The sequence below is a fragment of the Anomaloglossus baeobatrachus genome, chromosome 8 (genome assembly GCF_048569485.1).
Source record: "Anomaloglossus baeobatrachus isolate aAnoBae1 chromosome 8, aAnoBae1.hap1, whole genome shotgun sequence".
Lineage (NCBI taxonomy): Eukaryota > Metazoa > Chordata > Amphibia > Anura > Aromobatidae > Anomaloglossus > Anomaloglossus baeobatrachus.
The window spans coordinates 195,791,342-195,816,706 of record NC_134360.1 but is presented as its reverse complement, the minus strand read 5'-3'; the positions used below and the strand labels follow the sequence as shown (position 1 = coordinate 195,816,706).

Here is a 25,365-nt window from a genome sequence, read left to right as displayed (position 1 = left end):
TATTCCCCATACATTTTTGCAGCAATTAGTGTTAAAATCAACAAGGATTTTTAGAAGATTGACGATAAAACCTCTTCACAAAAGCATTGTCTGAACACTGCCTAAATGGGAGGTTTCTCCAAATTAGATTTTTATCACTGGTGAATATGACACTTCCTCAAAGTCTTCTCATTTACGATCTTGCCGTTGAGATTCCCATCCATCCCAAGAATGCGTGTTTTTTTCTGCTCACTAGATCAAAGTCAATAGATTTGAATGTGTGGCAAGCCTCCATCAATAAATGAGAGCAGACAAGAATAGTCATAACTACCATAATAGCAGGCAGAGAACTTGCCCAATATGGCACCCGGTAATTCTACGCTGCAATGAAGATGTGTAACGTACCAGGGAGGGGCAGTCATGGGCGAGGGTTGTAGTCCTCAACCTACCTCGGCACGCTACAGATACGGGGGGCAGAGTGGTGTATAGAATGGGTGTGGAGGTGGTACCTGCTTGAAGCTGCTAATCTGGGGTTTCATCTGGCTTCTCTGGATCCCGTTCACTCTGACCGGCATTACACGCCGCACTTATCAGTAATGAGTCCACCACCAGACAAAACTGTAACAACTTTACTGTAAATACGCTTAACACACGGCTTCCAGTTCATAAAGGCAGTTTTTCCACCAGGGTCTTTCACAGGCATTGCTTTCTTCACAGAACCCAGCTCTTTCACTACGACCACCAAGGAGGGGAGGGATGGGTGCTTTATCCTTTCTTCCCTGACCTAACCACTTGTCACAATGGCTAGTCCAACGGTCTGGCTCCGTAGAAGCGAAAGGGCTCCTATAACTTGTGCTCCCACTGTGCCAATGACCCTACAGGTCACCTGTCTGCACTACTTACAGCTTCCGGCCTAAAGGTCGCTTTACACGCAGTGACATCGCTAAAGCGATGTCGTTGGGATCACGGAATTCGTGATGCACATCTACGTGCGATCGAAAATCTTCGCAAACATGTGCAAAACCACTAATCGTTGACATGCTCCCCTATTCCCAATTATCGTACGATGTTGTTTGTCGTTCCTGCGGCAGCACACATTGGTATGTGTGACACCGTAGGAACGAGGAACCTCACCTTACCTGCGGCCGCCGGCAATGAGGAAGGAAGGAGGTGGGCGGGATGTTCATCCTGCTCATCTCCGCCCCTCTGCTTCGATTGGGTGGCCGCTTAGGGACGTTGCTGTGATGCCGAATGAACCGCCCCCTTAGAAAGGAGGCGGTTCGCCGGTCACAGCGATGTCGCTAGGCAGTTAAGTAGTGTGACGGGTCCGCGCGATTTTGTGTGCCACAGGCAGCGATTTGCCCGTGACACACAAACAATGGGGGCAGGTACGCACGCTAGCGATCTCGCTAGCGAGATCGCAGCGTGTAAAGGGGCCTTTAGCAAGGGACCCTCTCCTCTTTTCTACTGTTTTTTTGGCTTTACTTTCCGTAACGGAGGGGGCTCTCACCTCACTTCAGTTTCCTCGACTCTTTCTCTCCTGTCTCCTTTCTCTGCCTGAACCCTCTACACCGCACTACTCCACTCTGCTACTTCTGACCCTGTTGGTCATCTCACTTTTGTTACTCTTCCCTATCTCCTTAACTAGGAAGCACTCTTCCCTATATTCTCCTGTGCTGGGGACTGTCCTCCCCCTATGAACCCACGCCATCCTGTCACTCCCTAGACCTCCCCTACACTCAGGGACCAGGAACCCAGTGACACCAAGTGGCGGCCAGCCAAATTACACAGAGGAACTCACACATAAATACATTACTCTAAAACATCTACATTTAGATCATAACATCTTCAGGGGGGCTGCAAGGCACTGGACACCCTCCTGCGGACGCACGGCACAATTTCAATTGTTACACAACTGCAAGAGACACAAGGATTTCCAACACAGTCTAACTTCACTTTTTATCCAAAAGGATACTGTCAAAAACCCAACAGTGAAGGACTTTCTCAACCGGCAACTTGGAGAGAATGGATTAACTGCCGATGACATAATTAACTTTATGGACAATGGTAATCCAGATGCACAAGTGGAAGGACAATCCAATTTTGACTGGAGAAATATGTTTAATTTCACTGATCATCTTGTGCGGCTCTTTAACCAATACGTAGAGGTAAGTCACTCCACATATAATAATCTCTGTATGTCGTATTGTCTACCACCCAGCACAGGGGAGGTCTACTAGCGTTTAGCTCAGTATCCCACCGCCTTCTATTTACATAATTTAAGATGAGATCTATTGTCTTTACAATGAAGACGAGGATCTTCTATCATATTCATTACATGGTCTCCCTCATTATTGTACATTATCCTCACCCCATACATCCGAACATAAAAACACAGAGGTCACTAAGGATCAGTCAGGCATCTACTGTCAGTGAATAAACAGTCCGAGGCGTTCCATGTCCTCTCTCACTTTTCTTTTACAACCCTTCCTCTATTAGATTCATTTTCAATTGTTTCCTTATGGTAATTTCTCCATTCAATAATTAAAAGAAGCTATATAATTAATGATATATAGAACGAGCTCTATATGTTAACAATGAACTCACTACAATACATCCCTATGCTGTACTTATAATGAGGAACGCTCCAGCACACTTTCTTCAGTCTTTTCCATTGTCCTGCCTTTGTTGATCACATTGTCTTGTAACCATAACTTTTAATTGGGGCTTAAATAATTCTGGCAGCTATTAAAATAAGTGACCCGAGATGCCTTCATTTAACATGTCAAATTGTAGGCTCCATCTTGAAATAGCGGCTCAACGCAACCCAAGAAGGCTGACACTAAAGAAATGGAAAGTCATTAATTGGTCTGAAATTATAATATTCTTGATTTTCACCATAAATCATTAATTCAATAAATTCAATATGTTTTGCATCTACCAATTTCAAAACTGAAAAACAGGAGCACTAATTCTCTTTTTTCTTATAATCCTACCAGTCATTACTCATCATTTCACAATTTGCCCCACTGGATGTGATTACATGATTGATTGCATTATTATGTCTTTATTACCATTCATTAAAAACATATTTTATATGTGAAATTAATTTACAGTTCATCTATATGTTTTTCCAAAAATAAGACACCGTCTTATATTTTTTTTGCCCCCGAAAAAATCTCTAAGGCTTATTTTTGGGTAGGTTTTATTATCGAGGAAACACGGTTGGGGTAAGTTAACCTCCCCCAAAAAAGTAAACTCCCCTTCCCACGAGAATCATATTTACCAGACCCCGGACATCGACATGACTCCCAGGTTTTCCGGTGATCTTCGGAGGGTGCTCCCAGCAGGTATGCCCCACTCGGTCCTCCCAGGCCTCTGGCATTCACACTCACATACATACTCATACACACATTCCTCTCGCACACACACTCATACTCATACACACACATCATATTGCACACACAATCACACATCTGGTAATACGGATTGCTTTCGGCCGATGGGGAAAGATGGGACGCAGTGCAGTGGATCGTGAGAATCTGTGGTGGAACGCATAGAGGACCTGCAGTAAAACGCATTGATGCATTCCACTGCAGGTCCTCCAAGCGTTCCACCATAGGTCCTCACACTCTGCTGCACTGCGTCCCAGTTCCTCCTGCCGGCCAGAAGCAACCGGTATCACCTGATGTGGTAAGTGTGTGTGTGCGCAATCTGATGTGTGATTGTGTGTGTGTGATCTGATGTGTGATTGTGTGTGTGATCTGATGTGTGATTGTGTGTGTGTGATCTGATGTGTGATTGAGTGTGTGTGCGGAGGTGGAAGGCTTATTTTTGGAAAAGCACGGAATTAAAATGAAAAAAATAAATAATTATATATATGTGTATATATATATATATATATATATATATATATATATATATATATATAATATAAAAAACCTCGAATTATTGTATTATTAGTCAACAGGAAATATAAAGCCACGAATTAATGAAACCCAATCAAATATATTCAATTTCATCTGCCCTGAAAAATTGCTTCTTAGATCATCCAAAAATGTATGAACCTGTAAAGTCCAATTCTGCAAATGGGAGGTTGAAACAATACAGCTCTTTACTTGCAAGAGATGTCTGCCAAAAGGGTAACAACCTGAGAACACCAACTTTGATGTGAGGTAATTGCTCGTTTTTACCATCAGTGTGTTTCAGGAGAGAGGATCAAACAACTTATTGGAATTACTGTTATATGAAGTGTGCTACCATCCCAAATTGCTTCCCATTGACTTAATGCAGTAGGTCGGGCAGCCCTACTCTATAATATTATGCGAGCCGTGATTTGGTTTATGATCAAACTCCATTCGTCTTCTTCTCTCTAGGTGGGCAACAATAATATTAATAGGTTGTTAATTGACTTGTTTTTACAGTGCTTAACCTTGGATAAATTTGAAGGTCATGATAATGAATCCCATCTGACACATCATGCTCTTTACCTGCTTGAAGAAAATAAATTCTGGGCCGGTCTTGTGTTCATGGACATGTTCCCCTGGACTCATCAGATTCCACCTCATGTGAAGTACAAAATCCGCATGGACATTGATGTAGTGGAGAAAACTAATAAGATTAAAGATAGGTAGGTATTTCAAGATTTATTGGATTACTTAATACAGGAAAAAAAATCAATCTTTATATTGTGTTATAGAATAGATAAAAAAAATGTAAAAAATTGAGCATCCTAAGTGGTTGATATTGTTTAATGGCTAACTGAAAGGATAATAACAAACAGCGAGCTTTCGAGACATGAGTAGTCTTGAAAGCTTGCAATTTGTTGCTATATGACTTGAGTAGTCTTGACTGCTCGCTTTTTGTTACCATATTTTCACTTAGCCATTAAAAGGTATCAACCACTGAGGACTCCCGATTTCTAAAACTTTTAGACTAGTTGAGTTATCACTTTCCTCCTTTGTGTAAGGGGTTGTTTTGTTTATTGAACCGCAATTTTTTTTTTTACAACACCACCCTTGTCTCAACAAGTATGTTCCATGTTTTCTTGAAGCCACGTGGGCCCATATGCCTGTACCCGTTAATTGGTGCAAGTGTACTAGTTCTGATCCGAATTCCAAAAAACTGTCAAATGACATTCAGTACTATCTCTTCTTGTAATTTGAAGACTTTCCATCACTGCTGCCTTTATAACTTTGCAAATGCATGTTCATGTTTTTGATGTAACCACAATCAACACTTGCTACTAAATATAGTAAAGTAGTAGAAATGTGACAAAATTGTTTTCATTACAATTTTTTAGTTTGCTTTGCTTGCTTTACAACTTCATAGCGTCATCTAGTCATCCATTAATTTTTACAATTTTGGACTTTTTTTGCTTGGGTTAGAGCTCCATAGGGTCATCTGGTCATCCATTAATTTTTACAATTTTGGACTTTTTTTGCTTGGGTTAGAGCTCCATAGGGTCATCTGGTCATCCATAAATTTGACATTGTTGGACTTTTTTTTGCTTGGGTTAGGCTATGTCCGCACTTTCCACTTCCACCTCTTTTTAGCTGCTCTTTAGGTCCGTTTTGAACTGCAGCATTTTCATGCCAAAAGGCGTGCGTTTTTATTTTCCAGCAATGCCTATGGTAAATGTGAATTTCTTGTCCCCACTTTGCGTTTCCAAATGCTGCGTTTAATTTGCATAATTTTGGGCAAAAACTGTGCGTTCAAACAAGCAATATGTCAATTGTTTTTGCCATTTTGGCTGCGTTCTACACCCATTGAAATCAATGAGTTGTAGAAAATCGCTGCCAAAATGTGAAGCAGTGTGCTTGCAGTGCATTAGTTTTGCAATCCACTTGTTTTTATTTAACATAGCAAAGGCAGGTGTTTCGTCTTTCTCTCTCGGTCGGTCTGTCGGTCTCTCTCTATGTCTCTATCTCTCTCTGTCCATGTCGGTCTCTCCCTCCCACCCCCTCTCTCATACTTACCGATCCACAATCACCGGCGCTGCGCAGCACAGCGTTCACACTGTGGCGGCTTCTTCTCTTTTGAAAATGCCGGCCGCTCATTAATCCATCACGTATTCCCTGCTTCGCCCGCCCACCGGCGCCTATGATTGGTTGCAGTCAGACACGCCCCCACACTGAGTGACAGCTGTCTCACTGCAACCAATCACAGCCGCCGGTGGCCATGTCTATATCGAGCAGTGAAAAAAATAAATACATAAATGAAAAAAACACGACGTGCAGTCCCCCCCATTTGGATACCAGCCAGGGTAAAGCCATATGGTTGGAGGCTGATATTTTCAGGATGGGGAGATCCACGTTATGGGGAGCACCCCAGCCTAACAATATCAGTCAGCAGCCACCCGGAATTGCTGCATCCATTAGATGCGACAGTCCCGGGACTTTACCGGCTCATCCCGAATTGCCCTGGTGCGGTGGCAAACGGGGTAATAAGGAGTTAATGGCAGCAGCCCATAGCTGCCACTAAGTCCTAGGTTAATCACGGCAGGCGTCTCCCCGAGATACCTTCCATGATGAACATGTAAGTTAAAGTAAATAAACACACACATCCAAAAAATCCTTTATTTGTAATGAAAGACAAAAAACACCCTCTTTCACCACTTTATTAATCCCTCAAAAACACCTCCAAGTCTGACGTAATCCACGCAAGGTCCCACAACGCTTCCAGCTCTGCTACATCAGAAGCTGACAGGAGCGGCAGTAGAACACCGCCACTCCTGTGAGCTCCATGCAGCAACTGAAGTGAGTCGCGCGATCAGCTGTCATTGAGGTTACTCGCGGCCACCGCTCTCCGGTGGAGGACTGCAGCTGTGACCGCGAGTAACCTGAGTGAAAGCACAGCTGATCGCGTGGCTCACTGCAGTTACTCAGGGGATTTGCGATCACAGGTGAGTCCTTCACGTGTGACCGCAAATCAAGCCGCGGCACACGCACAGAGCCGCGCGATCACAATGAAGTCGGGTGAAGTTCATCTGAGTTAATTCTGATCGCGTGGCACTGTCCCACAGCCAGCCATGACAGTGACAGTGCAGTCCCACTCGGCTCTGCTGCAAGTCTATGGGGATGCTGCAGAGCCGAGTGGGTGCGTACTGTGAAAAATGTGCGTTCTGGATGCTTTTCCCACTCTGTCTATGGCAGAGAAAGCATCCAGAACGCATAAATTCTCTCCAGGAATGTCCGCACTTTGCGTTCTGCCGAATGTGTCTCAGAATGCAGCTTTTTTGGCTGCGTTCTGAGACGCACACGCAGTGACTTACACGCTGCAGAATTGAGCTCCACAGCGTCATCTGGTCATCCATAAATTTGAGAATGTTGGACTTTTTTTACTTGGGTTAGAACTCTATAGCTTAATCTGGTCATCCATGAATTTAACAATGTTGGACTTTTTTGCTTGGGTTAGAGCTTCATAGTGTCATCTGGTCATCCATGAATTTAACAATGTTGGACTTTTTGCTTGGGTTAGACCACCATAGGATCATCTGGTCATCCGTGAATTTAACAATGGTGGACTTTTTTGCTTGGGTTAGACCACCATAGGATCATCTGGTCATCCATGAATTTGATACTGGTGGACTTTTTTTTGCTTGGGTTAGAACTCCATAGGATCATCTGGTCATCCATGAATTTGACACTGTTGGACTTTTTTTTGCTTGTGTTAGAGCTCCATAGCATCATCTGGTCATCCATAAATTTGACAATGTTGGACTTTTTTTGCTTGGTTTGATCTCCATAGTGTCATCTGGTCATCCATGAATTTAACACTGTTGGACTTTTTTTTGCTTGGGTTAGAACTCCATAACTTCATCTGTTCATCCAATTTGACAATTGGACTTTGGTTTTTTTTTGCTTTTTGTCAACTTATCCATACATATGTACCTTAAGGAAAAACAACTTTTTAATTTTACTCAAAACTACTTTCAGTAAAATTTTGACTTTTCACTTAGCCTAGATCTATATCATGCCATTTGGTTATCTATGAATGGTAATGTTGGAATTTTTTTGTAGTAATTTTTTTATGGAGACATAGCCTTAGAGCATGTTTCTCCATGTTGTCTATTGATGCCATGTCATGATGTAATTGTAAAATCATTTCTGTTTTCTCTTGTATATCATGTATGTCTCAGCACTTATCTTCCCTGATGAAGGCTCTTGCACGAGCCGCAACGTTGGACAGAATTGTCTATATGTGAAATAATAAAATAACACAAGCATACTACTACACCTGGATTGTTCCATTTTTTTACTGTGTGCCGGGTTAACCTCTTCGAGACTTTGATTTTTTTTCTCCCGAGCACCAGGATCATAGCACTTGAGCATAACTTATCTTTTAAATATAGCCTTAGACCAGACCTAGGCAAGGGGCGGCACGCGGGCTGGATACGGCACGCCTACTGTCTGTGACCGGCCCGCCCGTCTTAGCTGAGAGTTGGAGGTGTGGCCTGATATGCGATTTTATATAAGCCCTGCTCTCACTGCTGGGAGATATGTATCCCGCAGTGCAGTGATAAGCAGCTGCCACACCACCACTCTGCCAGTCACGCCCCCTCTGGAAGCTGGGTCACATTCTCTGGATGCCTTCCATGGTATGCTAGCCATGCCCCTTTTGTTGTCGTCCACGCCCCCTCAATGCTGGACACACACACTTCTCGAATGCCTTACTTGTCCCCTCCCGTTGCTCTCTCGATGCTGGCCACGCCCCCTCTGCCTGCCCCTTCTACCCAGGATCCTCATATGTGACCACCTCATCTCCACGCAGCGGCTGCTTCAAAACGTCTATTCTGCAACTGAGGTAAGTGCACCAGTAGCAGCAGGGAGAGAGCAGTGTGCCTGCAGGAGGAGGGGAGAGCAGGGGAGCAGCACTTACGGTATGTCTTCTCAGGTCGGTCCCCCCTATGCCTGCAATAGAAGAAGCAGATACACAGGGGACTCAGAAGGCAGCCAGAGGAGCCCTCAGGCTCTGCTGAGTGCTGCCTGCCTATGCCCTCAGCGCCCCCAGGGCCAGTATGTATGTCCCACAGGCCACCACTGTCAGTATGTATGCACCACAAGCCACCAGGGCCAGTATGTATGCACCACAGGTCACCAGGGCCAGTATGTATGCCCCACAGGCCACCACTGTCCGTATGTATGCCCCACAGGCCAGCACTGTCAGTATGTATGCCCCACAGGCCACCAGGGCCAGTATGTATGCCCCACAGGCCACCACTGTCAGTATGTATGCACCACAGACCACCAGGGCCAGTGTGTATGCCCCACAGGCAGCACTGTCAGTATGTATGTGTCGCGGGCGGAGGAGGGGACGCTGCGCTCTCCCACTGCTCGGGTCCGGCTGCCGCTGCTGCTGCGGCCTCTGCTGCTCGGTAGCTCGAGCGATGGGTTGGATCCCGGGGACTCGAGCGGCGCTCCTCGCCCGTGAGTGAAAAGGGGATTGGTATTGGGGATTTATTATCCGTGACGCCACCCACGGTTGTGGTGATTGTGTGGACACCACCGCTGCTCTGTATGGGGATCCCGGGAGCGGTGACAGGGAGCAGCTTTGTTGTTATTTCTCCCCTCCGTGGTTGGTTGTCCCGGGGCCCGGTGATGGGGTAGGGGTGGATGGCAGGCCAGGTGCGGGGCCTGGTGAGGTGCAGGGTCGCGGGGGCAGCGCTGTGCCGTACGGCACGGTGGTACTCACTCAGCCTGAGACGTTGACACAGTTCTCGGTAAAACACACGGCTGGAAGGACGGTTCCCACGAATGGCTGCTATTGTTTTTTTTCCCGGTAGTTAACGGTGACTGTCTCTTTCCCTGCACCTTGTGTAATGTTGGTAGCGATGGGTTCCCACCGGTTACCCGCTCCCCGACTTGGATATGGGCCGGAGGAGCCCCTCTTTGCCCGCAGGCGCTGGCCCTGAGAAACTGGTGCCTTGGCGGTGGCGGTGTCTCTCTCCTACGGTTGGACTGTTGCCTTCAATCGGGACTTAGTTGCTGGGAAACCCGGAGGTCCCCTTCACTGACGGATTTGGCAAATTCATGGCGACTCCTAGCCTTGCCGGGATCCGAAAGGCCCCTGCCAATGGTGCTGGCTTCTCTTCGTATACCGGTCCGGTACCGCCGGGCCACCACCCGTCCACGGTCCTTTCGGCAACCTCCGATCAGCCTCTCCTGCAGACGGTCACCGCCGTCTGCCAACCTTGCTGTCTCAGTCCGGGGCACACACCCGGACCAACTTCAGGCTTTCAAACTGTCACTTTCTCCTTCACTTCAACTCCTCTCACTTGCTCCTCTACCACTTCACTCTCTCTACAACTCTCACTAATCTGATCTGCCTGGTTTTCCCGCCTCCAGGGCTGTGAACTCCTCGGTGGGCCGAGCCAACCGCCTGGCCCACCCCCTGGTGTGGACATCAGCCCCTGGAGGAAGGCAACAAGGGTTTCTGGTTTAGCTTTGGTGTACCTATCCGGGGTGTAGGGTGTGGTGGTGTCATGACCTGTGACCCCTGGCTTGCCCAGGGCGTCACATATGCACCACAAGCCACCAGGGCCAGTATCTATGCTCCACTGGCCACCAGGGTCAGTATGTATGCTCCACTGGCCACCACTGTCAGTATGTATGCCCCACTGGCCACCAGGGCCAGTATGTATGCACCATAAGCCACCAGGGCCAGTATGTATGCCCCAGAGGTCACCAGGGCCAGTATGTATGCACCACAGGCCACCACTGTCAGTATGTATGCACCACAGGCCACCACTGTCAGTATGTATGCCCCACTGGCCATCAGGGCCAGTATGTATGCTCCACAGGCCCCAGTAATGTGTATTCCCCCCCCACTGATCCCAGTAATGTGTATGCCTCCCACTGACCCCAGTAATGTGCATGCCCCCCACTGAACCCCATATTTTCATTGAATCTTTCTATTGTTTAACTTACTGCTTGTTTATGAAGGGATAGTATATATACAATGTACAGTATTGGGTAGAACTGAGTTAATTATATTAGTCCGGCCCTCTAAAACCATCCAATTTCTCATGCGGCCCCATGGGAAAATTAATTGCCCACCCCTGCCTAAAGCCTGCTTTACACAAGACGACCGATTGTGCGATAGCACGATCGATCGTACCCGCCCCCGTCGTTTTTGCGTCACGGGCAAATCGCTGCCCGTGGCGCACAAACTCGTTTAACCCCCGTCACATGTACTTACCTTCCGGACGACCTCGCTGTGGGTGACAAACGTCCACTTCCTGGAGTGGGAGGGACGTTCGGCGTCACAGCGACGTCACACGGCAGCCGGCCAATAGAAGCGGAGGGGCGGAGATGAGCGGGATGTAAACATCCCGCCCACCTCTTTCCTTCCACATAGCCGGCGGGTGCCACGGGACGCAGGTAAGCTGCTGTTCATCGCTCCCGTGGTGTCACACGGAGCAACGTGTGATGCCACGGAAACGATGAACAACCACCGCCATTTTAATTAAACAATTTTATGAAACCTAGCGACGAGTACACGACTCACGATTTGTGAGTGATACTGCGTCGCTAGGAGGTGTTACACGAGACGACATCGTGTACGATGCCGGATGTGCGTCACGAAAACCGTGACCCCGACGATGCATCGCACGATCAGTCATCTCGTGTAAAGCCCGCATTAGAGTATGTGCACACAATATATTTTATTAGATGTCATTGATTTAAAACTCTTTGCCATATCTTCCATATAATTTTAAAAAAATCATCACTTGCATCTACACAAATTGGGTTTGGTTTACATATAGTGGTGATTAGTAATAGGAATGTAATCCCCTTACATAATGACAATATAATCTAAGTTATTTTGAAGTTTTACATTTGTATTTTTGGAGGATTTCTCTGCAGACCCTTGAGTCTATAATTTTCTGCCCCACCAGCGCCAAAAACTGCATTGTAAAGGTAGATTAAATCCTATTTGGGATGCATGGTTCCTAAGTAACAGGATTACAGCACATGAACATTCAGTTGGGTGGTCCCAGGTTCAAATATGCAGGTTAATGAGATCAAAGATAAATAGAAGTGAAATCCTCTTATTTGACCCTCGACCTTGAACACTCTTGACCTCTGCAGGTTTGGCCAGCTTTTGATAATAAAAATACCCCTACGGTGATCTCTTTTGGTTCTATTCGGAGTGTTACTGCCGCTGTGTGAAACACTGAGTAAACAATAATTCATCGGGTCTTCAACATCTTGTATAACAGTCAATGGTAAAGAAAGAAATTGTAAAACAAGAAATTGGACAAATTATATCTTTCCACATTTCACTCAAAATATTAACTTAATATATTATTATGACGTTTAACACATTTATTTACCCAAATGAAAGCCAATATATTGTAATAATGAGATTGTTTTTGCACTCCAAAACTACCAATAAAACTATACCTATCAGCTTTTTTTATTACACAATGTACTGTATATGCACTCTTGCCGTATGTAGATGTTTTTTTCCAATAGACATATGTCAAGGGGGGAAGTTATGCTGATCTTAGGACTGTGGGCCCTGCGCTCACTCTGACCCTGGAGGTACCCTTGAAGGTAGGGAGGTCCAGGTCCCCGCCCTGACCCTGTCTCCTGTCTGACCCTGTCCTAATACATACATGACAACGGACACAAGAAAAATAGCTCTGCATTAACACATATGCACACAGAGAATAAACAAGGCAATCATTTTATATAACCCAAGAACAGGGTTTCACGTGGGAGGAGAACCACTCTGAAGTACCCACCAACACAGCAGTAAAATATATATAGTGTCCTAATACCTCTCCCCGTACCCTCAACCCTGGGATGGGCTGGACACAAAGTAACAACCTCCTCCAAGACACAGACAAGGGGATTAAACTGAAACACACTCACGCCGCGAATAACCGCAAAGGAGAGACAAAACGATATCAGAGGGAATAAGCCAAAAGGGGTAGGAGCAAGTCACACCAGGAAACTCTCAAACAGCGCAGACAACAAAGTCGCTGGTCACCAAAAAGAGGAATGCCACAGACGCCGGAATATCGCAACTGCAAGCAGAAATTATCTTCGATGATGGTACAGAAAACTCCCCAGACTTAAGTAGGATAAGACCATCTGGAAATGGTGATTAGAAAACCTGCTTCACTGCAAAGCCAGCCCACTACTCCAGGAGGCATCAACTGGTAACTGGCATTACCAGTGCCAGAAGCAGTGGTAAATAAAACAACCAACACTTGACAGAACAGAAGTACTTGCAGAAACCAGGTTGCTTTTTGGAAGTGTGTACAGAGTCCAGCAAACTGCTGGTACCGATCTGGGTAATGCATGGTAGGTTGTGTAGTAGTGATCTGTAAACGAGGATCCGCACCGCGCATGACAGCATAGTGGAATAAGCCCCTATGGCACTGTCTTGTGTCTTTGAGAAAAAATGTCTAATCCTTTTTTTTACCTAAAATCTTCTGTTAGTGGAAAGTCGAGCTAACCTTCATATAGTGTCTATCAGTTGAGCCAAAGTCTGCTAAATGTCATCTGCTGTGTATGGGCACCATCACATTAAGGTGCAGATTTGTGACCTTTATCTGTGTTTCCAATTTTTATTCTTCAAGTAGCCCAAATTCATTTGGTTCAGTGGGTCATCCTGTCTATCAGAAATTGTCATAGGTCATAAGTTATTATTAAGACAATTGAATTCTCAAAATATAATCTACTTTGGGTATTTGAATATTTCTAGCTGTAGACATTACTATTCTATTTTGTTTTTTTTAATATATTTTATGTTTTACTTCTATATCTAACACTTAACGAGGTTATCCAGTGAAGAGAAGTTATCACCAATCCATGAGATAGGTGATAACTTACGGATCGGTAAAGATCTGATCACTGAGATCTTCACCAATCGGCAGAACAGGGCATTTTTATCCCCACAAGTTACTTTTATCTCCAGTACAAAATACAGTGGCAGGTCGGCTGCCCATTTATGATTCAATTAATTACGGGGTTGCTGGAAAAAAGAAAGTGCAGCTCTCTGTAGCACATAAGACTGGATAGGGTAGCGGTCAACCATGTGCATTGCCGCTTCAATCTACAGTAACAGGAATAAAAGTTCCCCATTCTGCCAGTCGGGGAAGGTCCTGGTGATCAGACAGCCAACAATCTACATCTCATCACCTATCCAATGGATAGTAATAGTAAGAATTGGCACTCATATCAAACTCTAACTTTTCTTTAAATTTTTATTTTATAATTCCATAATAGTCACAACTGGCGCGTTTCGGCTTTCATCCTAAAGTCTTTCTCAAATATTGTCTCAAACAGAAAGGCTTAAGAATGAAAGCCAAAACGTGTCATTTGTGACTATTATATAATTCTAAGATAACAATTTAAAGAAAAGTTTGGTGTGAGTGCTGATACTTAATACTGTATTGCGATCCATTGGATGCTTCACTGATATTTGGGGACGCCTACCGGTGATACCAAAACCACCATTTGAAAGAAGTGCCAGAGTGGATTTTTGTTTATGAAGACTATCCAATGGATAGCTGATAATTTAATTTTGACAACCCCTTTAACCTTTCAGATGCTGTTTAAACCAGAAAACAGGTACAGGTCATTGTCAGTCTCATCCCTCCTTTCAGATTTTGGTAATGTAGGATTGAAGGTAATAATAGTTATGGCTTCCAAAAACTGTAACAATTCAGAGACATAAATGACCCTCAGACCAATTTCCAAAGCTGCCTAGAAGTATTGAGCATAAAAAAGAGTAAATCAGCTCACCACCATGTAGTCATTCCAGGAAGGAAAATCTGGACGGTGCTTGTGGGTCAAGAAGGTTGTAGTCAATAAAAAAAAGGCGGATCCCCAGCACAAAGAACGTCCATAGAAACTTGAAATAAAGTTAAAATTTAATTTTATTACAATAATGGTTAAGAAAGGGGGAATAAGGTATAAAACATAACTTCTCTGATCTACGCGTTTCAGATGCTATCGTCCTTCGTCCTTAGTCATGATCATGACTAAGGACGATCGCGTCTGAAACACGTAGATCAGAGAAGTTATGTTTTATTCCTTCTTCCCCCTTTTTTAACCATTATTGGAATAAAATGAAATTTTAACTTTATTTCAAGATTCTATGGACACTCTTTGTGCTGGGGATCCCCCTTTTTTTGATAGAGGTATTGAGCATTTGACCAGTCTGCACCTGTTCGGTGCTTTCTGTTATGAAAAATTGCAAAAATCATTTGTTAAAAAATTGCTTTACAATATAGTTTCGTATTATTTGTATTGTCGTGTTATATGAATCTGTGGATTTAGTTTTTTACATTTTAATAGAATATGTATTTTTTTTATACAGATATTGGGACCCAGGACCGAGGGCTGACCCTGTGGAAGACTTCCGATACATCTGGGGAGGCTTTGCTTACCTTCAGGACATTATTGATCATGGTATTATAAAGTCTCAGACTAACAATGACCTGCCAACTGGATTATATGTACAGCAGATGCCGTATCCCTGCTTCGTGGATGATGCGTGAGTGAGAACAAAGACTAAAAATTTTAGGCTTAATCTAATCGCTGGGGTGATGCGCTTGACAGTTACAGTTTAGATGTTTGCACTTTGACCTTGTCTTTAGATAAGCTCATATTTTCCCAGCTCCAGTGCTACAAAGCATGCCTCCAGGGTCCTGGCAATTATTGCTTTTTTCTTACATCAAGATAAGTTTTCTGAAAATGTTACAAGTAAAATATATCTTTGTACCGTGTTAGCCAGTAGAGATAAAAAAAATTGTTTAAAAGAACAGAGAGTCCTCAGTGGTTGATACCTTTTAATGGCTAACTGAAAAGATGGTAATAATTGCAAGCTTTCGAGACTACTCAGGTCTCTTCATCAGGCATGGTATAACACAAAATCTGAAGAGTCACGTATTTATACACAACAGGACATGTTGTGTATAACAGGTCCTGTTGTGTATAAATACGTGACTCTTCAGATTTTGTGTTATACCATGCCTGATGAAGAGACCTGAGTAGTCTCGAAAGCTTGCAATTATTACCATCTTTTCAGTTAGCCATTAAAAGGTATCAACCACTGAGGACTCTCTGTTCTGAAAATGTTAGAAATGGACTAAGTAAAATTTGAAGTGTTACAGTAAAGTTTTATTTATTGTCTCCACCATTGATATTGTAAGACATGTTACATATGGAGATGAGCGAACTCAAACTTTAAAGTTCGGTGATCGTACCGAACACAGACTTTACAAAAAAATCAGGGTTCGAGTTTGGAGTTTGTGAGCTTTATATACGTATGCAAACCAGTCAAGTGAGCATCACTGTGCTCGGGTCCCCTCGGTGCTCGGCCCACTGCGAGCCGCTTGCAGTGTTTGAATGGCTCTCGCTGGGGGTAAAATCAGCGTTATCAGATGTAGTGTGTACAAAAAAAGGAAAAAAAAAGCCGTCACGGGGTATGTAAAAATGGAACAGGGGCTTTTAAGGCCACTTTACACACAGATAAATCTTTGGCAGATCTGTGGTTGCAGTGAAATCATGGCCATATTGTTGCATTTGTACACAGCCACAAACCTGGCACTGATTGTCCACAATTTCACTGCAACCACAGATCTGCCGCAGATTTATCCCTGTGTGTAAACTGGCCTTTAGGCTGACCCTAAAGCGGGTACATGCTACGATATCGTTAATGATTTATCGTCGGGGCGACGTTGTTTGTGACGCACATCCGGCATCATTAACGATATCGCAGTGTGTGACACTTACTGTATGTGCGACCTAAAATGATCTCAAAAGCGGCCCAAATCGTTTGCCATGGAGAGGTCGTCCTAAAACAAAAAATCGTTCTCTTGTAATTAGCGATCTTGTTCATCATTCCTGCGGCAGCACACATCGCTGTGTGTGACACCACAGGAGCGACGAAAATCTCCTTACCTGCCTCCACCGGCAATGCGGAAGGAAGGAGGTGGGCAGGATGTTTACGTCCCGCTCATCTCCGCCCCTCCACTTCTATTGGATGGCTGCCGTGTAACGTCGCTGTGACACCGCATGAACTGCCCCCTTAGAAAGGAGGCGGATCGCTGGCCAGAGCGACGTCGCAGGACAGTGTCCGTGTGATGGGGGTAAGCAAGGTTGTGCGCGATGGGCAGCGATTTGCCCGTGTCGCACAACCGACGGGGTGGGTACGATTGCTTGCGATCTCGCTAGCGAGATCGCAGCGTGTAAAGCCCGCTTAAGGCTGGGGCCCCTGTGCTCTCCCTTATCTCGAAGGTAGACTTGATTGTAGTCAGGTTTGAGCCCCCAGCGTGATGCTGTCTCCTGTCCGAGCCCTGATACCACTCTCCCCCATCCTGGGACGGGACGGAAACCCAGTAACCAAAATCCCACAAATAGGCATAAACAAGGGTAAATGAAAATTCGCACACATTGCACTTAAACGCGAAGGGGGGACAGTATGTTAACAGGGGACTAAAGCAAAAATTATTGGGTATTAACACACAACTGGAGGACTCACATACCACGTGAAACTGCAACATGTAGATCACCATATAACAGGATAACCACAGGAACTAGGAAGCAAAGCTATATCCGACACTCAGCCCCAATGTCCAGATCCTTTTTAAAGGAAGAATGCAACCTGAGCTCCCAGGAGATAATCACAAGCCAGCAGGAATTAACTCCTCCTGTACTGGAGAGTAGTGACGCCAGAAACAGCCGATACCCATGACAGTCTGGGCAACTAAGTGATCCTAGACTATTCGTCAGACTCTGCACTGTGAGTCCAACGCTGCCATGACACCCAACGAGTGAAACGCTGAATATCGCATGACAAAAGCCGACCCTCCCCCAGAAGTGATCTGTTTATGGCTGGCTGTGTGTAGGCGGAGAACCAAACTGCCCAATCAGGGACTTCCAATAGGGTTCAGGCCAAGTCCAAGTGCCAAACCGAACTTTATCTAAAGTCCGGCTGAAACCGCTGCACCAAACTTCCACAGCTCCGCTTATCTCTATTTACAAATAATGCACCACAGCACAGGGCCTCTAATAAAAGATATCTTTTGGGTGGGGGAGAAGTTGTTGTTTTTTTAGGTGGCTGTCATTTTTTTAAATTGTAGAATGTGTTGGGGGTTATTTACACATACATTCAGACCATGAAATCTGTATTTTTAAGTGCGTAATGTGTGGATTTACATAAAATATCCACATAAAGCAATAATAGTTGCTGCATTTGTCATGTTCCTTTTACTTAATGTATTTGTAGTCTCATGAGGGTCCAGATAATGGTCTGCATGGACGCTGGGTATAATATAGTCAGGAAAGGAGAAAAACAGAGAAAATTCAGTCTGATAAAAGTTCAATGCTATATCGTATCCAAAATAGAGCGCTAAGGGCTTGGTCAAATTAACGTATTTTTGGTCGAAGTGTGATACTACAAAATGTCAGATCATGCTGGCTCCAATGTTATTCTATGGGGCTCTGTACAAGTCTGATTATTTCCTCAAGAATTATCAAATCGCACTCAGCCATGCAAGTCACTGAGTCCGTCAAGAAAATCAGACCGCACTTGCATGATACCGAATGCGGTCTGATTTTCACGGACTGACAAAATGGAGTAGATAGAGATTTTTTTTTTTTTTCTTTCTTGCTTACATCCGAGAAAATCAGATTGCAATCTGATCGCACTCTGATCCCACCCTGATCCCACTCTGATCGCACTCTGATCCCACTCTGATCCCACTCTGATCCCACTCTGATCCCACCCTGATCCCACTATGATCCCACCCTGATCGCACCCTGATCCCACCCTGATCGCACTCTGATCGCACACTGATCCCACTCTGATCTCACTCTGATCCCACTCTGAACCCACTCTGATCGCACTCTGATCCCACTCTGATCCCACCCTGATCCCACCCTGATCGCACTCTGATCGCACACTGATCCCACTCTGATCTCACTCTGATCTCACCCGGATCACACTCTGAACCCACTCTGATCAGCGTGTGCTTAGCATAATTGATCTTATTTTTCCAAATGAGAAATAATATGCTCGTCAGCACCTAGCCTAATAAACATCTGTATTAACTTTATCCTGCCCATTCACACAGTTCACACCTATCTATGAAGGAAGAAGTGGCTAAAAACCACAGCACTTGCACCCCCCGCCCCACCACCACCACCAGCGCAGAGATAACTATTGGGATATATTATCTTAAACCACCAGTACAAGTAAAGTGCCCTCTGAATCTCTCGTAATCCAGAATATTTTTGTAAATAATATGGGCAAAAACATAACAAACATATTTTCTACTAACTTTCACAATATGAGCAAGAAAATATATAACTATATAATTTTTTTTTTAATTCAATCAAAAAATATGAAAAAATAGAAGTAGTCAGATATTAAGCTGGATCTTTACAAATTATAGTGCCCCTGCCCAGCTGGCTCGCAGATTTGGCTCGCTTCCTTTACGTGATGTCTCATTTTAATTTTTTGGCTTCATACAGATTTTTAGATTTCACAATAGACTCTTTTGTCCGTCTATGTGAATATGGGGTAAACTTGGTCTTTTAAACCATTTTTGGATACCTAATTTCCGTGGCACCAGTAGCACTCGGAGCAGGAACACATGAGAAATGTCTTTTTCTTTCTGCCTGAGGCAGATTTACTTTATTTATGGTGAAAGATGGTATCTGAGATACTAAGCTCCAGGCTCCAAGAATGTCTCTATGCTATATGTGCTCTTTATGTTTGATTTTGCTTAGTGTAAAACGGAGTATATGGTTAAAGGGGTTGTCCTTTTTAAACTTTCCTCCATTGACTCAGAGACATTTCAAACTGAGCTTCTATTCACCCAACATGGGTCCAATGCAAATTCTCCACCACTGCTCCGGTCTTTTTAGATTAGCCGCGGTGGTGACTTTATTTTGGGTCTACAGCACTCAAAACCACTACAGCCAATTACTAGGCATAGCAACTCTGCACGGCACAAACCAATGGGTGCAGTGATTGGCTGCAGTGTTGTAGATGTGACGTCACCACTGCAGATGATCAATAAAGACTAGAACAGTGGCAGAGAAGCAGCAATAGATCCACAGGAGGGTGAGTTTAGTTTTGATATTTTATACATCTAAGGAAGAATACAATTTTAATAAAGGTCAAGTCCTTTGAAGCTTGAGATCAGTGAGATAATGATGTTTAATTTTCGAAATGTCCAAAAGGTGGCAAGTCTAGATAAGCTAGTAAAAAAATTAGTATACTATTGTAGCGCTCGACGAGTCAAGAGAAGGGATAGTGGACACACTGGACCAGGCCATTGTTCTCTGACCTGGAGGATCGTACCTGTACGGCTACCGAGTCTCCGCTAAAGGTGGTGGAGATAGGCTAGTGCTGGTAGGTAACCTACAAGTACAGCGCCAGGGGATCTCTGTATCTCAGCAGCCCAGTGCCAGCAGAATGGGCACAGACAGTCACTGATAGTAGATGCAGTGTATGGACAGGTGCAGCAGTAGTGGGTATGTAATGCATAAGAACAGAAGTAAGTATCAGCAATATAGCACACAGCACAGAAACAGCAGCACTAGGGACCTGTCAACTAGCAGCATATAGACCACGTTGCCCAGGCACCTCCCTTAAGGGGATGTGCCTTAAGTACTTGATGCCTCTCAGCTATTGGCTGAGACGCACTTCCGGATTAGGATGTACTGGTCTCCTAGGAGGCATGTGCGCAGGCCCCGGGAGGCAGCGGCAGGGACTGTGGACGAAGCAGCCACCACTGCGTGGCCAGGAAGGTGAGAGTGCCAGCGTCCCTGCCGGCGGAGGAGAGTAGAACAATGCGGGGATGCTGGTAAGGGCGTTACATGTAACATGTTACATAATATGTAACATGGTGACCGGTATGTATCACAGAACTTATGTAAATGTGGATGTCTGTTCTGGTACTTGTAGTGCCATGAGTTTTGTTAGGGCGAATCAGTACCAGGTTTTACGGATAGCTGGAGAGTCGCGAAGAACTGCTAGCTACATACCTCCACACATGGGTGTGTCTCATCTGTAAAGATAGAGATTGTTTTGTTTGCCACATCGTCAGTGTGGGGAGACTGTAATGTCTCCAGGACGGAATCCTCTGAGAGAAGGGAGGATTTCCTTATCCTGACTAGGACCATGTATAGAAGTTGTGATGCCTCTAGAAGGGATCCTCTGCAGGAAAGAGAGGGTTCAATTCATCTGACTGACGTCAGTGTATGGAGGGTTGTGAAACCTCCGGAAGGTACCTCTGCAGAGGTGTGTGTATACAGGCCGAGTCAGTGAGTGGAGGCTGAAATAGCTCCACTGGGATACTTAAGAAGTTTATCCTAACCTGTGTGGGCATACTGTCAGTGTAACAGACTAAAAACCAGGAAGAAATCCTTTGAGAGAAGGGAGGATTTCCTTATCCTGACTAGGACCATGTATAGAAGTTGTGATGCCTCTCAAAGGGATCCTCTGCAGGAAAGATAGGGTTCAATTCATCCTACCGGGGTCAGTGTATGGGGGGTTGTGAAACCTCCGGAAGGTACCTCTGCAGAGGCGTGTGTATACAGGCCGAGTCAGTGAGTGGAGGCTGAAATTGCTCCACTGGGATACTTAAGAAGTTTATCCTAACCTGTGTGGGCATACTGTCAGTGTAACAGACTAAAAACCATGTTTGTGTTATGTAGTACCGTGTTTCCCCTAAAAGAAGACACTGAATGACGCCCCTGGACTATCAGGTCGTCACAGGGTATTGCACAATCTGCCCTCCCATGCAATATCCACCTCCTTCTTGGTTATGGGTCCCCAACTACATGGTGTTGCCTACATCAGCTAATTAAAATCCTAGGTACACTCTCCACCACACCCACCAGACACACCAGTGGACGTCCTGAGTGGAATAGGGTCGCCCACTTGGGGGATTGGTTAAGGGGAGGTCAGGAGTGTCAGGAGAGGGGAGTTGTGTTGGAAGTGAAAGAGAGAGGAGGTCAGCAGCAGGGCTCCTAGGAAGTTGTCTTGGTGGCAGACGGTGGTCTGGGCCTAGAGGAGCTGGACCCCTGGTCGCAGGGGATCGTGGCAAGGGACACGGAACTGTCGAGGAGGACAGCCGGCGGCCTTGCACCATCACCGGGCTGAGACCAGGACACGACGGGGTACGTGTACCCTAGGTCAGGGAGTAGCTTCAGGCAACCTGACAATTTACCCGACGAGAACAGAGCCTTCAAGATCCGTTCTCCACCCGCTCCAGATGGTGTTGCCTACATCAGCTAATCAAAATCCTAGCTACACTCTGCACCACACTCACCAGGCACACCCATGGACGGTCTGAGTGGAATAGGGTCGCCCACTTGGGGGTTGGTTAAGAGGAAGTCAGGAGTGTCAGGAGAGGGGAGTTGTGTTGGAAGTGAAGGAGAGAGGAGGTCAGCAGCAGGGCTCCTAGGAAGTTATCTAGGTGGCAGACGGTGGTCTGGGCCTAGAGGAGCTGGACCCCCGGTCGCAGGGGATCGTGGCAAGGGGCACGGAACTGTCGAGGAGGACAGCCGGCGGCCTTGCACCATCACCAGGCTGGGACCAGGGCACGACGGGGTATGTGGACCCTAGGTCAGGGAGTAGCTTCAGGCAACCTGACAATTTACCCGACGAGAACGGAGCCTTCAAGATCCGCTCTCCACCCAATCCAGAATCGGAGTACTAGTGCAACGAGGGAGATAGGACTTTCCACTGAAACGGGCCAGAAAATCCCAAGTGTGAACCCTGAGAGCAAGCTCTCACACTTAGCCATAGTGGGGAGTGGGACCCGGCAAGTTCCATACTACCGGGACCAACAGAGAACTAAACTTAGTGCCAGGAGGCAGGTCATGAATCACCAGGCAGCACCATTGGGGATGGGACCCGAACTAGCTCCCCTCAGTGGCAGCGGTATCCAGAACTTTGGTTTATCCAGTTGTTGGTGGCAGCTTAATGGACTGAGTGAGTACACAAGTGACCCCCTTCGCACCCAACGGCACTCCCCCTCACCATCACCGAGTCCCGGGGCATTCCCCCCTACCCGTGGAGGGTTCTACCACCTGGCTGCCAACCTGATACTCCCAACTGCAGCGGTGGTACTCCAAATTACCACATACCACGGGTGGTGTCACGAACTTTATAAAATCCCTTGTAAATAACCCCCCTTCATTTGAGTGGCCACACGAACCCCGGGTCCGGAGACCCTCGAGCCACTGAGCACCTGGATCCGAGCAGCTCGGCTGCTGGCACGGGGGCGACACACCTCAAAAATTGGCGTCACGAACAGGATATGAGCAGGACCCACTTACCTGGGTGACGTGTGCCTTAGAAGTCGAAACCGCGAGTCAAAATCCCTGTTTCCCGCCAATTCCGCCATCTTCCACCATCTTTTGGCGCCAAAACTCTGTCTTCTCCACGAAAGCGCGCAAAGCCGAAGCCCTGCACTTTGTCCTGAGAGTGAGCCGTAACCAGAAGTTCCCAGAGGGCCACAGCACCAAAGAGGGTGGTGAGCAAAAACCGAGGGGGCGTGACGGCATGTAGCAGCGGAAGAGAAGCAGAGACACCAGGACTCTGCCATAACGTTCCTGGACCCTGCAGAGGAAAGATGGCGGAGTGGAGCTGGTCACCGGAACGTGCTATTCCCGGGACCGCGACCTGGATTGAGGAAGAGACGTAGCAGCTTTACAGAAGGATGCGGACGCAGTTCCTGTTCATATTGGATCACTGGAGGGAAGAGATGAGGAGCCTGGCGGTGGCAGTGCGAGCCCGTGAGATCAAAATCCAACTTGAAGAGAGGGTAAGTGGTTACCCAGTCCCTGATGATTACCCTAATCCGGCCGATGTGGCTGAGGGATCGGACCACACCCGCTCCCGGCAAACACTCCGCCGCCACCAACCCCGTCCTTGGCGGACGCCGAGCTGCCTGCTCCCACCATGGCAGCGGAACCTTCAGCCCCTGTTTATGAAGATGCAGTTGCAGAACCCCCGGTCCGTCACCCGACCAGGTCACGTCAGCGGTCACCCCAACACCGGCCCGACCAGACCCGGCCGCATCACCGGGCCCGTCCTTAGAGGCAGAGCACCCGGACTCTGCAACACTGGCTGCGGAGCAGTCGGTTTCTTTGCCCACAATGGCGGAAGTGGAGCCTGAACAGCTGCCGGTTCCACCACCGCGTGGCATCCCAACGGCTGTTGGGGCCGCAATAGTGCACTTAAAGCCTATGCCAGCTAGGGAGCCAAGGCCGGATGCTGATGCCCTCTACTGGAAATTACATCAACAAAAGCTGCAGATGGAGATGACAGCACGAGACCGGCGACAACAGGAACTTGCCGCCCGCAGCCGAGAAGATAAAGAGCAGGTGAGGAGCGCTGCTTCCCGAGTCCGAGGGCCACGGTGCCGTGGTCTGGGGGATCGATTTGACCCCGTTCAGGGATGGGGGTTCATCCGGGAAGCAGGCCTCACAACCGGGGTGTTTGTGTCCCCACGAGATGTGGCACAGCACCTCAACAGGGGACACCCGAGTGAAACTTAGCACCAGAAGATATGGTCACCTACACCCGGCATTGTGGAGAGCGGGGCTGGTACACCCTAGAGTTGACCAAGCATGTAATGCTGGAGGAAGAGTTTGTACCGGCATCAGTGGTACCTAGTCACAAGGAAGCGTGGCTACGGGACCCGGTAGTGTAATATGCAAATGTAAACTGTTAGGTATCTGATTTTCTTTTATTATATTACAAAGTTTGTTATTTTCCATATAGAGAAAATGTTAGAAAATACTGTAAGTGTTTTAATCAACAAGGTTTGAATATACAGAGAAAGTTACCTGATTGACGAGAAGATTTTATAGTGTGTATACCAGTGCATGGACTTCGTTTTATTTATGCATCAATGTTAGTAGTAAAAATGGACCATGGTCACAGGACTGGTTGTGACCAACACAGACTTGTGTATTGTAAATAGTTGCACCTCCTGTGCCCACCTGAGTCGTCTTTTGTAACAACCGGGACCTTAACCTGGTCACGGACCCACAATAGGTATGCAGCGGGTCTGGTTGTTTGGGTGGCGGGTTAATGGGATCCGGGACATTGGGACTGGACTGTCGCAGGAAGAGACTGCAACGGAGCAGGTTGAGCCTCCGCTACTAACCTAACCAGTAGCGTTCCACTGTTGAAATAACGAACTCTAAAGTTAAGTAACATTTGAGTACCCAGCCTCCCTAATGTGGGATGAATCTTGCAAATAAAAATGTTCTTTTTCTACTTTTACAGTTAAAAAAAAAAAATAATAAACCTCTGATGTCCTGTAGCTCGAGGACGAGCTACGTTTAACCAAGGGGGAATTTGACGCCCCTAGACTATCAGGTCGTCACAGGG

The 25,365-nt window shown here is 46.2% G+C and overlaps 1 protein-coding gene across 1 annotated transcript in view; it reads left to right on the top strand.

Annotated features, from left to right (window-relative positions):
- The window catches only part of ABCA4 (ATP binding cassette subfamily A member 4), a 295,790-nt gene that overhangs the window by 73,462 nt on the left and 196,963 nt on the right, over window positions 1-25,365 (top strand). Inside the window, exons 11-13 of the mRNA XM_075322132.1 lie at window positions 1,950-2,147; window positions 4,404-4,609; window positions 15,319-15,495. Coding sequence (XP_075178247.1) covers window positions 1,950-2,147; window positions 4,404-4,609; window positions 15,319-15,495 — 581 coding nt within the window. The remainder of the gene's footprint in view (window positions 1-1,949; window positions 2,148-4,403; window positions 4,610-15,318; window positions 15,496-25,365) is intronic.